Raw genomic sequence first — 18,847 nt, forward strand, 5'->3', positions numbered from 1 at the left:
AATCGAAATCATGGTTCATCAATGTTGTTCTCATTATCGTATGTTAGGTTAATCTTCGTTGTTGATCCTGAAGTTTGTTATTTGTCTTTGTATTTGCCGTTTAAGTGTGTTTGTGTTTGTCGGTTGCAGTTTGTGAAATGAAATAAAGGCATTGATTTCTCTTAGCTGACATCAAGGAGTGAAATTTCGAAAATTTCGGCGAAATTTCGCCGAAATTTTCGTTTTTTTGAGGTTTCGAAATTTTATCACATATCCCTTAATTTTCGATAATATTTCGCCGAAATTTCGAAAATTTCGCCGAAATTTCGCTAATATTTCGGTCGAAATTTCGACCCCCCTCCAAGTGTGTTTCTGTGAAATTTCGACGAAATTTGGGCGAAATTTCGTCGAAATTTTGCTGTGATATAGTGATATGGTTGAGAATCCTTTGGTCTTGACACGGTATCCTTCTGTTCTTCAACCACTTCATCTTCTCCAGTTCTTCATCTTAAAAACCCAAATTGGAAAGAGTCAAGAAACCCAAATCGGATGCGCTGCACCGCCGACGAGTTCTGTTCCAGATCAGTTCGTATTTTGTAATCATCCATTTCTTGTGGGCTTGCTGCTTTTCTTGAGATTTCTGTACATATCATTTCCTTTACTGTTTTCTCTTTGGGTGTCTGCAACCCCAGTTTTAGTCTGTATTCTATAGATAATAACAATATATTTTGGTTTAATAACAATAAGATTTTGTAGCTCAAACCCATAAAAAAAATCGAAACTCTGCGTATTTGGGGTTGGCTTGGTTGGTGGTTCCTTCTTGTTTATGAGCTTTCATGGCGAATGGAGAAGCGCAGGGACCTTATTGTTCATGGTATGCGTGTTTTGTCCTTCATGTTCTCTCATTTGGGTATGTCTTATAACTTTATGTTTTCTTTGTTTTTGTTTTTGTTTATTTTTTGAAGTTTTTTTTACCATGTTCTAAGATTTTGTTTTGAGGGTCAGGTTCTGGGTCTTGTGGATTTTGTATGCCCTTGCATTAGTAAAGAATGTAAAACAGTGTGGCATTTTTGTGTATATCTGAAGCAAATTTTTTCTTCTCAGTATCCTTTTTCTAAGCTTTTCTTTTGAGGGTGGGCTTGTGGGTTTTGTGTGTCCGAGCAATAGTGAAGGTATGCATTAGTATGCGAATAGTGAACCAATTTAGAGGATTTTAGTTTTTCAGGATATGTGTTAATCTTCAGCTTTTTTATATGGCATTCATTCTTCTCTTTATGAATCTCTTTTTTGAATATTTTGGTAATGATCTAAAGCCTCCCCCTTTTTGGCAATTTTGAGAAGTTTGTAGCATCACTCAATATTAGACTATTAGTAATCCTTGGCTATTGTTGACAGAGTTTTAACTTGAGATTAATCTGGAAACTTGGAAAGTGGTATACTGGTTCAGATTGATTGTAAATTCGTAATATAATATAATATTATATTATTAATAGCTTGTGTGGAGAGAGTTAATAAACAATTAGTTAATAATATATATTTTACCCAACAGCCAGTACAATGTGTAATATTAGTTAATATATAGGTTACCCAGCCAGTAATCCAGTACCATGTGTAATATTAGATAATAATATATATGTTTTGCTTGTAATATGTTTTAGTCTTTTAGATGAGTTATGCAATATATGTGTAAAATTTGGATGATCTTTTTAAGTCTTTAGAATTTGAATTTAAATTTGAATGACGAATTTGAATTTTCATGTTATTTAAAATATATTTTAAACTATTCATATTTTTATTATTATATATTAATATATATTTTTAATTGCCATACAAGTTATTGAATACTTATTTAATTCATGATTTAAAATTGTAATATAAATAAATTTGAGGTGCTATTTATATAATTATTAATTAGTGACCCATTTTTTTAACAATATTTACCACCAGCGCGCATTATATTCACCTTATATCACATAAAATCTACTATATAATTTAGTTTCTTCAATGTTTTTTATCAATGTAGTAGATAATATGTTAAATAAGCATATGGTCAAGTTTCATTCAAAATTTCCGTATTTTGATAGTAATTTCTGTCGTTTTTATCTAATTTTGTCGAAATCGAAATTTTAATCGAAATTTCCACGAAAATTTCCGTCGAAATTTCCATCGAAAATTTTCCCGAAACCGAAATTTTACTCCTTGGCTGACATGACATGACATAACCATCACATGCTTGCAAAATAATTCACTGAACCAATGACAAGACTATACACTGACTCCACACTCCATCTCATGCACAACACTGTTGCTTCACATGTGAGATTCGAGTATCTGTGAATCCATCAAGGAATCCAATGGGCAAGTTATCATGTTTTTTTCCCTATAAATACTAAGGTTTAACTATAAGGCCAACACATCCACATAACTATCTTTTAGAAATGGCTTCCTCTTCCAAGCAAAGTATCAGTGAGAGCTCCAAGCAAGGCGTCGGTGAGAGCTCCAAGCAAGGCGCCAGTGAGAGCTCCAAACAATAGTGCGATCAAAGTTTGTGTAAGTGCCTCCCTAACTGTGCTGCACCATTGTGCGATTATTGTTTAATGATGGAGCGTGCAAAAGAACCAGACTGGAGGTTCTGCAAGTGTTCGGATGATATTTTGGTCCCTTTGTGTGAATTTTGCATGAGATTGGAGCTCAAGGATCTAGCCAACCACCCAAATCTTCGCCACCAATGGTTGAACCACCTGCCAGAGCCCAAACCACTCGTGCCATGCACCTGCGGGAAGAACCCTCTGATTCAACCATGTGATGAGTGTGAAACCGAACAGAAGATCTCAGATTGGTATAATTACGGGGGTGTCAATTATTCGTCATCGGACTCCGAATAAGAAGTTTGCTTCATTTTCTGTCATGTCAAATGCTGTTGTTGTTGTTGTTTTTTCTTTAACTCATCGTATTGTTCTTGTTTTTTCTTTTAGTGATCGTGTTGTTCTTGTTTTTTCTTTTGGTGATCGTGTTGTTCTTGTTTTTCCTTTAAATCATCGTGTTGTTTTTATTGTTTGTGATTGTTGAAGTCCCGATGTTGTAAGGCTTATGTTGTCTAATTTATGAAATTTTCTTATTTTAAATATATTCAATATTTACCTTATTTTAAAGATCTTATTAAAATAAGACCAATAGATTAGTTTTTATTATAATTTAAATTATAAATTATAAATTATAAATTAAACATAAAATAATTAATATCAGCCATATTTTAAATATGTATAAAACACTGTGACCCAAAATGGGTCACAGCACCATTAGAGTGAAAATTGGGTCACAGCACTATTTGTGACCTAAAATGGGTTTTGGGTCACAAAAAATGGGTCTTACCATAGTGGAAGGCCTAAGTGGTCTCCAAGGCCCATTAAAGTTGTAAACCCACAGTGTCTGGAAAGAAGACGTTCTTGCTGAGGAAACCGTTAAGGCAAAAAGAATGAAGCCAGTACCAAAAGGACAAGTGCCCTGTGAGAACTGTCAAGATAAGTACCAAGCTTTTTGAAGGTTCATTCACGGATGTACATGTGTCAACAACCTGAAGGTGGAAGTACTAGGGTTTCAACGCCACTTCCACTATAAATACCCCATTTAAAGAAGAATTCAGGACTCTACACACCTATACCCAAAAACCTGCAGCTTTTGCAAATCTCGACACACTGCCATGCTTTGAATTTTGTTCTCTTTGTTTCTCCTTTTAAGTTTATTGGTCATTAAGTCTTGTATTTATTTTCAGTTATTTGACATTTATTTTTCAAATGATTGTATTCAGTTTATTTCAATGATATTTATTACCTTATCCAAGCACTCTGTTGAGAGTAATATGTCTCACATCGAAAAACTAGAGCTTAACATATGTGCTTATAAGTATTGGGCCTCTCCACCCATTGCCAATTGGTTTTGGGTTGGATGCTCTAATTCTATCATGGTATCAGAGCTTGATTATCCGCGTGTAAGGCCCAATGGCCACACGTGCTCCCACGTCACCCAATACAATTTGTTCACGTGTAAGGCTCAAAAATCTCGCCACACATGCGGGGGCGTGTTGAGAGTAATGTAGAGCAATGTCCCACATCGAAAAACTAGAGCTTAACATATGTGCTTATAAGTCTTGGGTCTCTCCACCCATTGCCAATTGGTTTTGGGTTGAATGCTCTAATTCTATCACACTCATTTCAGATCTAGTTACTTATTAATACTTAATGCCTTGTTTTTAGTTAATTTATGATTACCATGACTTCTCGTGCATCTTCACGGCTTGATTTGTGGTGAAAACTACTATTATCAGTCTAGTCTAGATGCGATTGGATTTACTCTCTTTACTCTCTTTACCAAGATCTAATATTTTCACTTAAGCACTTTGGCTCTCAGTCATACAATTTGCAATTTGCACATTTGAATTCACAAATGTTGATGATGTGAAAAGGGAACACTAACAAGTCCTGGAACGCCCAGGCAAAGAAAAGAACCTTTACCAAGTTTAAAGTTCTCTTGGTAATACAATCGTTCGATTTTGCCTAGTTTTTTTCTTTATTTTAATTTTATCTTCCTTGCATTTGTCCAAGTACAAAATTACTTGGTGGCACGTCCTAATTCCCAATAATAAAAACCAACGATATGATCGAATCCTAGCCCTCTACATGGCAGAGACATTTTTGTCCATAACACAGACCCTATCCCACAACTGATCTACCTCCTCACCCTTAGCTTCCCCAAAATCCTTCTATTTCTTTCTAATCAAACCACTCCAAAGATTGTCATCGCAGTACATCTCCCCAGCACTATACCTTCTGTTTTTTATTTTCCTACCCCTGAAAAACTTATATCTCTCACACAACAAAGCAAAACATGATCTTGGATTAATCCACATTTGCCTCTCGAAACAAATTGTCATAATGACAGGGCTATAGGGTAATTAATTAAGCAATAAATGATTCAAACTTTAGTATCATTTTTGCACATCACACACCATTGGGGAGACAGGCACCAAGAAGGCCCTCTACTCTGAACCATATTACAAGTATTCGATTGGGACATCTCCTGAGCAGTAATCTAGCTCACACCTTTGGAAGCACTTTAGCCTTCCAAATGGCATGAAGAGGTCTGAGGAAAGAAAGAGTTGTCCATTAGTTGCTTTGGAAAGGATTTGCAACAAAAGTCTATTGAGGACTCGAAATTCCAAATCTACTATCTGGACTAGATGGAATCATGCATGGAATCCGCACTACAGTCTCTAAACTAACCACTAATTTAGATAGCTCTCCACCTCAAAAGTTAATATAAGAGAATCTCTATTCTCTATTCTGCTAAAGAAACCTAAAAATATGATTTGACATGTTTGTACATAAAGGTGTCCTACGTATGCACATGCATTATCAATGATCTTTGGCCTAAACGGCACCTCTTCTTCACCAAACGGAGAACACTAGGTCAAAGAACACTAGTTAGCGAGAAGAGAACTATTCCCTCGCATTTAGTTTATAATCGCTATTTAGTTGTTGTAGGACATGAACGGAGACACAGGTGACCACAAAGAGGAACAAGAGGAAGACAAAGAAGCACATGTTAGTATCCATGTCCCTTGTATTGCATTGTCCATACGCAACAAGAGGAACGATTATCATAAATTGGAATCCTTGTAACCAGCTTGAAAGCATCCAGAGACACATGGTTGAGGACCTTCTAGTTGATAGATTGGTCAGTACAAGTTTCCTTTTCAGTTTCTGTTTTTTCCAATCAAATTGTGATTTTATTAAAGTGATATTGTGGTTCAATTTATTTAAATGGACTTGAGCAGTGTATAGAACAGGTGTCTTCAGCATTCGTCATGGCATTCCTTCACATTCTAGTAATACCATAGAAATTTATCCGAGAGATACTCTCAAATGCTCATAAGCGCCAACTACATATGCTATTGAGCCAAAATGTTCTTTTAGTACATACTAATTACATGTTAGCATTAGCAAAGTTATACTACTATATATTAATTAAGTTTAATTCATACTGTTTGCATTCAGCCCGACACAAGAGCTCATCAGAGGGAAAACAAAACAAATTCATTCTTATCATGATTAATTACGGAATTCTTTCATGAAAATCTAATGCTAATCATATAAACTTGGGTGAGAGAGAAATAAAATGAGAAGGATATCTTGTCTGTAAAATTCATTCTCTGAAATCCTTTATTGATTCACCTCTCAAATGGGTAACATCACAAATTCTTCCATTACCCAGCAGCCAACAGAAAACCAGTAAAGAACTCTAAAATTACAACCACCAAGGCATCAGACATAGTATACAGACCCCACCACAATATGCATCCATTTGACTGCTTCTACATTGCCAAAGACCGACCCCCCTCAAAGAAAACAATTAAAAAAAATACAATAAAAATGGGTGAGTCATCATTGCCTCCCTGCCAAGCATGCCTGGAGTACCACCTATTTGCTCTAAACAACTGACCGTGAAGAAAATTAAGGAAGAAAAGGGTGTCAGCTATGCTTGCAGTCTGACTGCTCAAGATGGCCAAATTACCACCTCAAAATTTGTCGGTGAGTGAAGAATTCATAAAAGGTACAGTAGTGCATTGTCACTGCATGCATGCCTAAAATGCCTAAGCACAACTACCGGTTGATACAACTGTTGCCTTCTTGCCAACAGACTCGCTGTGGTGCCCACCACCTCTTTCAGATGGTGCCACTAATTCTTTGTTAGTCTCTTCTTCCAACTGCAATACTTGAGATATGCTGTCAGATATCTGGTTTAGAGATTCATGTTCATATATAACTGAAGCATCTGTTTTTGTTTTTGAGCTAATGTCATGTTCAGTTCCTGGAATTCCTTTTCTATTACTTCCTTTCAACTGCAGGGCTTGGTCAAACCTATTAGAAATTTCCTTTACAGAATCAACAGCAGGCGAATCAGAAGCATCTGTAGTTGAACAAGCTTGTTGTCTGGCTTTCCTTTCCTTCAAGGATTGTTCCCGCTCATCATAAAATTCAATATCATCTATGATAGATGTTTTCGCATCATAGTCATTGAAAATTTTCAGAAGCTCAATACCTTGTTTCAGATTCACCTAATATATTTCATCAAAAAAGAAAATCTCAGGGAAATGTAAACTGTAAATCAGAAAAAAGAGACAAACCTAGACAAAGAAGTAAAAGGAATAGATTGAATGCATCATGTATGATATGTGTACTATAAAAAGAGTTAATAACTGGTATGTCAAGACTGAGATTGTCGTTATCAATACTACATACTAGATAGACCTTAGACCTGAAAAAAAACCCAGAACTGCAACCTGCTGGATGGAAAAACCAGTTTGGAAACCCTTCCTTTTAAAAACAGACCAGAGTTTGGAAAGCCATTCTTTCGGGTGACCCATAAGTTAACAATTTGTTCAATCACAACTGTATTCTGGTTGGGCAGAATTAAGGCTTCCCAACTCCAATTCAAACTTGGCTCGTTCATTCTTCAGTTAAACTGGCTATGACTTAATCCTACTGTACCACTACAAGCCACACTCTTCAATATATTATCTCATCACTCTCAAGGTTAAATTTTAACAGCCCATACATTCACAATTCTAAAACTTGAAAAGCCCAAGGCAGTTAATCAAAACCTATCAAATCTGAACATATGAAATTTCATTGAGCAACCAAAACTCCAATATACTGAGAAACATCATCCAAGACGGGGCTTCCTCTAGGGCCATGGTGGAAACAGAAACCTACTAAAAAATGTCCAGGTATAGTTGAAAACAAAATCTAAGCTGAAAATGGAGATTTTGTTTCTAAATGGAAGGGACAGAAAGATGGAGAGAAATACGCTACCTCCTGACAATCTCGGCTGTGAGTGACGGGCTTATTATCATTATTTTCAAGTAGAATGTGACGGAACTGAATGTTAGGAACATCCTTAATAATATGCCACTGAACTGGAAATTGCCCACTCCACCTGTCTTGCTGCCAGTAATCAGCATCTTTCTCAAAATCTACAGGTCCAGCCATTTCGGCTACTCCGCAAAACTGTCCACTAGCATTAACCTGTTGCAACCAACAAAATCTAAGAGGACTGACATAACTAAAAGGAAAGGTAGTTTAGATCATATCACCAACAAATATAGAATAATTCTAGCACAGGAAACAAGTTTCTTATATGTACCTATAGTTTAAAAAAGAAAAAAAAAAAGTCAGTTTATTTCTTGGGCTGGCATGAAAATTCCTTCCTCAATGGGAAAGAGATGGAAACAGAGGTGTACAGAAAGAATGTAATAAGGACTAGTGCAACACAAAGACCATGAATCCAGTCTTCTGTGAAAAGTTAAGTTGATTAAAACTTACAGAAAGCCTTCCTTTACTACCACCAACTGGGCTTTAGCCTTTTCTTCGTTCCCCCAATCAGGTAAAATAGAACCTCTAAGGTAAGATGACAGGGTTAAGTAAAATTCGAGAGTCAAAGAGATACCGAAATTTATCTCTTTCAGCACAATATAGAGAGGTGTGCCGGATAAGTACAAAAATTGACGATATCAAGCCACAAAAAAGCCTTTGGAGAACAGTTATTAGGTCAGAAGAATGAAATATAAAGGAATTTGCCTAACTTATTTTACTGAATCTCAGAGAGTGAAGCACTGATTTGCTTGCCACATCAAGACTTAGTTATCACCTGGCTCTTGATGGACATCAATACCCAATTAGCATCTTCATTCTACCTTATAATTTGTGGTGATGATATCAGTTATATAATCCCACCCACTTTCAACTAGGATCACAGTTGCTCAAACAATTAGGAAGATAGGAACAGATTCTTCGAGTTATCCAAAGGAGCATACCGAAAAGAAGAGGAAGACTGGGCAGCTGCCTTTTATCCTCTTTGCCTCATGATAAGCAGCATCAAGTTTCTTGTTTCCATGGGGTGTGCTGGCCCAAACATTGTATTTAATACTTTTATGAACATTGTCCTCACTGAAAGACTTAATGATAAAGAACTTTGCATCCTCGTAATCTGTGACAAAATCCAGCTGGTTAAATGAATCAAGGTTAATTCCAGAAGCAGATAGCTCCATTTTTCTAGCACTAGATGAAGATCCCTGGTCGGAAGCACTCTTGCCCTTCAGCTTTGAAGCCCTTGGTCCTCGATTACGATCATTGAAGATATCATGTGAATTATTAAGGACACAAATTGAATCCCAGTCCCTCTCTCTTCTTCTGCCCTTGTCAATAGTTGGTCGGTTCCGGTCATTACCAAACGAATAAGAAAGGGAAGCACCACCAAAGTTAGAGCTCTGATAAGAACTACCATGGGGGTAGCGTCCACTAAAGGAACTTGATACCAATCCATATCCATGCATTGGTCTCTGTTGATGAGAAATCTGAAATTCAATAATAGATCTGTAAGCCATCCCCATAAAAATTGCAACCAGCTGGCACAGCTAGGATAACAGTTTAAAAAGAGAAATATACACTTGATATAGGAAAAACATAAAAATTAATGTATAAATAATGATCAACAAAGTCTGTACATTTTATTTTGAATATAAAACCCCAAATTGAGATGCAGTTAGAGCAAAGGTTCCAAATCTTATGAGCATTAGATGATTTCCAAGTATGGTTAAAATTCAAGTATTCAAGAAAACATTGACCCATAGATGGACACCATCTGTGTCTTAGCTGACTGGCAGCATGAGAATAGTATTTACTAAGAATACATCAGTCATCTAAATCTTGTAGTACTAGGACCTTTTAAGAAAAAGAAATACATTATGTTTTATTACCTTTTAATCTAGACGCCTGGTAAAAGAAAATAACAATAACTGATTTGGTTTGTTTGGCTTCTTACGTAACCGATTTTACACTAAACTTAATCTACCACACTCCTTTAATTGTGAATCACAGTCCTCATGATACTCTCAAAAGAAGAAGAAAAATATTAGGTAAAAGGAAAATTATACATCAATACACGTCAGAGAGAGAGAGAGAGCGAGGAATAGAGGCTTCAAATCTGAAAGAATACCTATACAACTCACATGCTCAACTGGACATTCTAAGGTTGTATCAGCAATAACAGATACCATTTCTGCAAACAGGGATTCATATAAAACTTTTATTATAAATCTTTTTGCAAGAGCAACTGATATATTGGCCAGTGTTTGTACTTAAAGCCAGGAAAACAATCGCACATCAATTGTAATTAACCTTGACCCATTATTATCTCTTTTCTTACAACAAAACCCATATCCTTTCAAAGAATATATGATTTGGGCGCCCATATGGTGTGGGTACAAAATGATGCTTTATCCCTTTGAGAAGTGCAATGATCACCACCCGTGCCAACAATCATGGTAAGAACAATAGTAATCATGATAGGAACAATAACAACTACAATGCTGACCAGAACATCAGCATGCTCCCTATACTGAAAATATATAAATATGAACAAAGTTGTGCTCATATGTCAAGTTCTAACAACAACAATAATAATAACAGTTTTGCAATTTTTCTAGTCTAGGAACATCTCTTTATTAGGGATGACAATAGTGAATGTTAAATGAAAACAAACCTGCCCAACGTTGTGTTCATATGATCCAAGTATGCCCATTGGCTGAGGATAAATTGCTGGAGATGCTAAAGGACTAGAACCAAGATTTCCGGACAGATCTCCTCCACTAAATGATCTAAAGTTTACCAAGTACCCTGATCCTGGCCCAAAGGCCATGTTGTCAGTGCTACTACTTTCTGACGTCATCAGCTCAGTTGGTGAAACCGGAATAGCTGAAGTAATATGAGACACACTTGGAGGAGATGGTTGAGGGTAATAAGATGGAGAGAAAGGGACCTGCTGTGTTGAATAAAGTTGCCCATCTACCATTACAGAAGGCAAAGGTGTAGCAACTGGTGAATATTGTCCATATGCCATTTCAGGATTGAAGCCATAACCAGTGTGAAACATAAGAGATGGGTTATCATTGTAGATGACCTAAATAGTCATTAGGAAAAAAAACAAAAAAAGTTAAGTTTGACTTGAAAGAAAATCTGAAGAATTGCACAAGTGAGAGATTATACTCACTGGTGATACAACATGCATTCCATCAGCATTAAGATATTGAGGATACCCATCCCAAGTAACAGTGCTACTGCCATAACCTGAAACAGACCGAACTTTAAAATATACTTCCTTATGATTTTAATTCTACATTATGTGAAGAGTAGCATAAGATTGTTATCACTTATCATCATCAAAAGCTTGTCACATTGATACTGAATAGAATTATTGACAGGTCAACATCAAATAGAACCATGATATTTGAAACATAGGGCACGAAATTCCAGAAAAAATAAAAACAAAAGAGTTATGCAAAGTTATCTAAATTGCAATGGCTTGATGTGCAAGGAAAATGTCAGAACACTTGAGGTTTTTACAGGAATCAGACCAATAGCTTACATCAACCACCATTATTTAAAGCTTCTTAATCCTCCTAAATCAATGACAGCAGAAAAGGGACGAGAAACTAACCGCCATATGAAATGCTCCTTTCATGAGATGCATACAAATTGTGTGGATGGGTGGTGCTAAGTTCTCCACCGACATCTGAAGACTTGGGTTGTTCTATGGCATCACTTGAAGGCCCTATGATGACTGCAGCCGGAGAAGGATTCGCTGAAACAATCCTTTCATCTTTGGGCGAAAGTGGCTGATAATAAATTACAAATGAAGTGCTAAAAGACACATGTACCTAAGCCTTCTAAAATACATAGAAACAAATACAAGAGACAACATTCTTAAGGAATATACAATCAAGTACCTGCTCTTTCATGATATCTGGCTTAACAGGTCTCTCTCCTGCATCAAGAATTGAAAATGTTCAGTGTCTCAGTAGAACACAAGAAGCACAGACATTACAAAAAAACTGGAAATCGAAGGCATATACTAAAAAGATGAAAAATAAAAATAAACAAGGTCTACCCCTGCACACATCCAACACTCCACACTCACAAAGGATAGGGACACTATCACATGAAGATTGTTCAAACCCATGGGTATAACTTGCCCCTATAAAACATGCTTGTAAGAAAAGGGTGCCCGAGAGTTCAAATACCAGTTAGCCAAGATGTTCTATTTTTCCAATGTGGGATATTTGGATTGCAACATACCACTACACTTTCCAAGGTCAACATCCTCATTGACCCATTCTATCTAAATTGGCCCATTCATAGCCCTATCCCCTCTTAGTCAGCTTCACTCACCAGTGGTAGCCCTCTCCACTTAGATAGCTTCACTCATTCAATGATAGCCCTTTCCTCTCTTCAGTACCTTCACTCAACAATGGTAACTCTTTCATTTGTTGGGTAGCTTTACTTACTAACCAATGCAACCTATAAGTTTCCCCTCTATTGGACTCTAGTCCAATCGCATGGTGAAACTTGCTACCAATTGTTAAAACCCGTTGATAATACTAACCCCTGAAAACCAGCTTACAAGGAAAAGGTGCCCAAGAGCTCATATATTAGCCCCATATGTCTACTTTTCAACATGGGATATTTGGATCGTAACACAGACACACATGCAAACATGAAAAATAACACAAAATACAAGGGCAGCAATATTCATGTATTAGCAATATTGATTAAGTGCAAAAAACCACATCACGTGCCAAGAGGAAGAAGGTGGAGATCTGAATACGACCACACATGTTCTTTAATCAAACTATTCTCTGTTAACTCTAATCTAGATCATCCTCTTCTAATGCACCAATTGTTAACAATAAAGAGGGCTTCTTACTATTTCAGCTACTTCTTTGCAGCATACTTTAAAACCCTAACTCATACAGCACCAACTACATTACTATCTCAGCCGTCTGGGCACGGTAAACGTACAAAAAAAACACAAAACTCTATCTTAGGGTTCGGGGGATCAAGTATCACCTAAAACACAAAGGAAACCCCATGTTTTGTTCGAAGAGAATGTGACCAGAAACATAGTGCATTCCGCACCTTTAATGCTTAAAGCTACATTGCACAGTGACCCAACAAGGAATTCTCATCAAAACAAAGAAAAACACAATCTGGGATCACCAAAATTCACATAAAGGACAAGAAAACACCACCAACCCACACATTCTTATTGCAATAACAGCAAAAGGAACAAAAAATAAAGATGGGTGTTGCACAAGTACTCACAAAATCAATAAAAACAGCACATAACATCAAATTTCTGCCCAAAAGAGAAAGATACCAGTGGAGACGATTCGATCTTGGTCGTCCCGATGCTTGTCCATAATTCCAAGATCTAAGAGAAGCCGCTACGAACAAAAGAAAATTGAGTACCGAAATATATTTATTATTATAACAAAGAACTGAAAGCGAAAGAAAGGAAGAGAATGCTTGAGGGAAGAGGGGGGTTTTGGTATTTTGAAAAAGGAAAAAATAAAAATAGAAGAGGGTTTTAGGTTTCATGTAAATAAAGTACGATTCTATTATCTTATGTATATGTAACTAGTCTAGGGATGGCAATGAGAATGGGTGGGGATGGATATGTAAGATCCATACACATAACCGAATTTGTTTTTAATCCCTCTATCCACCCAATTCTCGGATTGTTCAATTTGGGGTCCAATTTTCTCTCCATTCTCTTAGACTAATTCCTTAACACTTTCTTATTTTTGAGTGAGGTCTAAAAATATTGTCTAGATGTTTTTAATTTCAAAAATATCTAATATTATCCTTAAATTAATGATATTTAAATCTTAATATTATCCTAGTTTTATATATCTTAATATTATTATATTATAATATCTTAATATTATCATAAAATTAACTGTGGGACTTAAATTATATAAATCTAATAAAAATGTATTAGCCCACAAAATAGAAAATAATCAAACAAGGAAAAAATTTTTGTATGAGTACATTTCAATTGTACCAATCGATCGATGATTTGTCGGCATTTATGTTATGCTTTAGCTCCGAGATTTTGGACACCACCAAACTCATTCTATCCCCTAAAAGGGGATAAGGTGAAAAGATGAGAATTTATCCTTAAAACTCGAGAAAGGAATCAACATGGCTGAGAGATCGGCGGCGAAAACCGAGCGTTCAGATCAGGTGCGCATGTTTGTTGATGCGCACCTAATCAAATATATATATATATATATATATCAACCAAGGTATTGGTACAATTGAAATGAACCTATTTATACTTTTTTTCTTACTTGTTTGATTATTTTCGATTTGTGGGTTAATGCATTTTTTTTATATTTGTATAATTTAAACGGATATTATTTTTTATTCTTTTAAATTATAAAACATAAAAACTAGATAATCTTGAATGTTTTAATTAAAAAATGTAAAAATTAAACATGTCCTAACGGAAATTATCTTTCATAATTTTTAAAACTAATTCATATTAATTATCTTAATTTTAAGAGATAATATGAGTCAAAAATTGTAAAAAGTTCATTTTTTGAACCTTAGCCTTAAAAATTGGATTTAAGTACAAATATAAATTCCTATAAGGTTTTAATCTGAATGAACTTCCAAAATTGGACTACTTCTAATTAACTGATTCAGGAATTCCCCGTAGCCATATCCGCGGGGGAATGAGATCCACGTCCTCCCCATCCTCTAATCCGCTCCATTAGTTAAAATATTTTATTTTTTAACAAATAGATTTTACTTTAAAAACACATAATATAGCTAAAGAAAAAAAAAAAATCATACTTGACCAAAAAAAAATATAGTCCAAAAATAGTTGTATTTTTATATATTGGTAATATAAAATATTATAGAAAATGAAAATATTATAATATATTTTTTATATTAATAATATTATAAAAATAAAAATGAAAAATATATATATTTAATTCAGGCGGGTTTGGGGATGGGGATTGTAATACCATCCCCGTTTGTACCCTATTGGGTATTTTCAAAAAATCCCCAAATCCATACCCATATCTGTCACGTTCGATTTGGGTAACCACGGGTACCTAAATCCACTGTTTTTATTGTCATCCCTAAACTAGTCTCTGCATGTCCATTGGTTTTTTTTTTTTTTTTTATTGTTATACATTAAATTTTCTTTTTCCAAGGGTAAGAAAAAAAAAATTTAGCAAGATCAATAAATTTTTTTTTTGTTCAATTACATTTACATCCAACAACTATAAGGTTCATTTCAAGTTGGCTCACAAACTATAGAATATTACAAATTCTCTCATTAACTAACAAAAATATACGGAATGGTCCATTCGTTAGGGATTTCGTCGAAGGAACCGTTAAGTATCACGCTAGACGTACGTAGTTCACTTTGCATTTTTAATGATGTGGCATTGATTGGTAGAGGACAAAAATGGGTTTGACCTGAAAATAATTTCCCGCTCATTCCACAACAATACGTGGCACCTAACTCTAACATGGGCCATGTGAAACCCGAAAATTTTCTAAATTTATTTTGGGATTTTTCTAAATTATTTGGCGGAAAATCCTATTTTTCCACCATGGACTTTAATTTGTGGACCAACTTTAACTAGAGTTTTGACCCAAGTTAGACCTTGGAATGGTAGTACTTTTACCCATGAACACAACGGTGCAAGTCAATATTATCCCAAGTCCGGAAGATTATTTTATGAATTTTCCAAGTTTCCTTTTTCTTTAAGTTATTTTATAGAGCTTTAATTCTCTGAAATTTTTCCAAGGGCAAATTGGTTATTTGAGCCCATAATTAAATAGTACTAGTCATCCCGAGTCCATTGTATTTCTCATGATATTTTTTCAAGTCTCAAGCTAGTTTTGGTAAATTTTTGAAGTTAAGAAAATAAAGAAAGTTAACTCAGTGTCACGTAGCGCACCGTGGTTGGACGACGTGCCTTGACTTAAACCCATCTCGTTTCCCTCTCTTCTGGGCTGCACCTTCCCACTTTTTTGTGGAAAGCCCACTATATTTTTGAAGCCCAAATGACCCAACAAAAAGAACACTCTAGATCCTTTATTTTTGGAATTAATTAATTCAAAAATAAATTATTTTTGGATCTAGATTCTTCCACTAAATCCTAGCCATTCATCCTAAATCAATCCTAGCCATTGAGTCTATCCTCACTCACCTATAAATGCCCCTCCTTTCCATCATTTTCATTCATACCATCTTTTGAATTCTATAGCTTCTCTCTCTCTCTCTCTCTCTCTCTCTCTCTCTCTCTCTCTCTCTAAGATCAAATAGAAATTTTTCTAATTTGATCATAGCCTGAGTTCTAGAAGTCTGATTGGCGAGCCGTTTTCGCCTACATGTTCGTAGAGCCGAGCCCCACCTTTTAGAGTCGAAATTTCGCATAAATTAAGGGTCCTTCTGGTAATATTTTACAGAATAATTTTCTAAAAACTGTATTGTAAAATGAAAATGATAAATTAAATTTTGCATTCTCAAAATATGAGAAGGTGTCTGATAGCGTAATTGAAAAACAATTATATAAAACAAAAATAATGAAAACACATTTGATATTAACCAATTATTACAATCAAATAATTATATTCACAAAAGATATTAATTATAAATTATTATTAATCAATTTCATAAAATATATAATTAAAAAAGAAAGAAGTTTCATAAAACCCAACCTACCTCGGCGGCGCAACTACCTTGGAGGTGGAAGAGTTGTTGGTGTGAGACCCCGTATTTTTCAAAGATTTATTTTAAATATTTTGAGAATTTATTTTAAGGATTTTGAAAATTTATTTGGAAATTAAAAATGTTTTAATTTAATTTTAATTTTTGTTTTAAATTGGGCTTGACCCAAAAGTTGACTTTTAATATTAGTGGGCTTTTGTTTTTCACTTTGAGCACATTGGATAGGTTTCGAGTTCACAAGTTCGTATACACGAAGCACGTGTAAATCGGAGTTACGGTTTGAAAGTTGCAGGCATTTGAAGTAAAGGGCAATTTTGTAATTTGTACCAAAGGGGTTTTAAAACACAAATTCAGATTTTAATTAACTCATTCTCTCTCTCTCTCTCTCTCTCTCTCTCTCTCTCTCTCTCTCTCTCTCTCTCTCTCTCTCACCTTCGCCGATCTGCCACCGACGCGTCCGGCGGCGGATGGGCTAGGTTTTTGGCCCACGAACCTCGCATCTTCCTCCTCTATCTACCCTCGGTCGCCGATCTTTCATTCGAGCCACCACCGTGACGAATCGACGCGATGACGGAGAGAAGCTCTCGTCGGCGATCTCGCTTTTCCGTCCACGACGCAACTCCGGACCACCTAGGTTGTCTTCCTCTCATCATAGCGAGTCCACCCTTGGCCTTCCCTGGCTTCGACGACCCCCCACGGCGGCGAATCAAAGCTCCAAGGCCGGCGACTTCCAGCCAGTTCTCCGGCGAATCCGACGCCCGTTTCCGTTGAGTGAGGTACCCAAATTGATCTTCTGGCTTCAACGACCCCTCAAGGCGGCGAATCAAAGCTCCAAGGCCGGCGGCTTCCAGCCAGTTCTCCGACGAATCCGACGCCCGTTTCCGTTGAGTGAGGTACCCAAATTGATCTTCTCTCTCTCCTCTACATGTTTCTGTACTTTGTTTGACTCAATTACCACTAGAATAGACAAACCTTGTTTGAAGCTCATAGCCACCGCGGGTTCCTCCGCGTGTGGTGGCCGGGTTAAGCTGTTCTCACTCAATTTCTGTCCTATTTCCATCTATTTGTTGCGTGTGAGTTGTTGAACTGAATTTGGGCTTGTTTTGGATTGCATTTCTCGACCCAAGTCATGTTTTGCCGCTACCACAGCCAGCTCTGCCACTGGTGGCGGCGGGTTGATGGTTACTTGTCCCTATTCTACCCAATTGAAATCCTAGAGGCCAATTCCAGGTTCCCGTAAAGTTTTGGTGAGTGTTTGTGTGTTGTTTGGGGCTGGGCAGCCACCGTGTGTGGTGGTTATCGCCTGTTTCGGTCGTTGAACGGCCATTTATGAATCCTTTTGTATTTGATTGGTTGTTTGGTCTTAACAGGTTCACGAGCTCAGAAAATCTCATTTCCGATGGTGTTATGCTACCAGATTTGATATCCGAGCAATGGCGACTTGAAGGGCATTCCGGTCATTTCACGTGGTTGCACTGTGAGTGAAACTTATCTGGTTATATTGTTGAGTACCGTGGATGAATTGTCTGTTTTGTGTAATTTGTTGCTTATGTTAGAGGAGCCTAAGTGTAGGATTTGAATCACGAGAATGTAGTGACGAGGATTTGAGACTAAGGGATTAATTGGGAATTATAGAGATGTTATGACAATAATTGCTGATTAGAAAAGAAATGTTTATTGTCAAGGTAAATGAATGAGGATTAGACAATTATTATGCAGAATGATCAAATTAATTATTGAGGAAGTATTTGTATGATTTGAATGGCAAACAAGTGAGAGGTCGTGAGTAGGAATCAATTTCGGAAAGAATTTAGTATAGCTCGGGGTAGACTGAGTGAATCTTTGGTTTTCAAAATGTTTTGCACATTTTATAATTCAACTATTTTCTTGATTTAATTGAGTATGAATAGTTTCTGGAAATGGTTTTTGGTATTATTTTGGGAAAGTTTATTATCAAATTTTAATCCTTTGGAAATGATGTGGATCTAGCAGCTTTCATGATTTGAGAATGATTTATTTTAACGGATTTATTGAAAGAATTATATTTTCAGTTTTTATCTGGATGAGTATTTCTGAGATGTGGTTTATTGAGATATCCAAAAGCAGTTTCAAACTGCCATATTAGTACCCCCCATCAGCAGATATAGAATTGCTCTGCACTCACCTAGAGATGACTCGGCCATGTATGACCAACATTATATATTGTTCTGCACTC

The 18,847-nt window shown here is 36.1% G+C and overlaps 1 protein-coding gene across 1 annotated transcript; it reads right to left on the reverse strand.

Annotated features, from left to right (window-relative positions):
• Positions 1 to 6,145: 6,145 nt before the first annotated feature.
• LOC147292311 (YTH domain-containing protein ECT4-like) lies at positions 6,146 to 13,604 on the reverse strand. The gene is made up of 8 exons (XM_086231916.1): positions 13,252 to 13,604; positions 11,822 to 11,859; positions 11,533 to 11,710; positions 11,086 to 11,162; positions 10,579 to 10,995; positions 8,852 to 9,391; positions 7,851 to 8,063; positions 6,146 to 7,093 (listed from the first exon to the last, which is right to left on the reverse strand). Exons 1-8 carry the CDS (start codon positions 13,292 to 13,294, stop codon positions 6,629 to 6,631), a joined length of 1,971 nt encoding a protein of 656 aa, XP_086088042.1. The 5' UTR covers positions 13,295 to 13,604; the 3' UTR covers positions 6,146 to 6,628.
• Between the last annotated feature and the right edge of the window lie 5,243 nt (positions 13,605 to 18,847).

The sequence above is a fragment of the Dryas octopetala genome, chromosome 2 (assembly GCF_963921425.1).
Source record: "Dryas octopetala chromosome 2, drDryOcto1.1, whole genome shotgun sequence".
Lineage (NCBI taxonomy): Eukaryota > Viridiplantae > Streptophyta > Magnoliopsida > Rosales > Rosaceae > Dryas > Dryas octopetala.

Excerpts from the sequence above, each read along its gene's own strand:
- LOC147292311 (XM_086231916.1), bottom strand. The coding sequence starts at position 13,294 with ATGGACAAGCATCGGGACGACCAAGATCGAATCGTCTCCACTG. Across the intron at positions 11,860-13,251 it reads AGATCGAATCGTCTCCACTG|GAGAGAGACCTGTTAAGCCA; the intron begins GTATCTTTCTCT and ends TTCTTGATGCAG. Across the intron at positions 11,163-11,532 it reads AAGGAGCATTTCATATGGCG|GTTATGGCAGTAGCACTGTT; the intron begins GTTAGTTTCTCG and ends GGTCTGTTTCAG.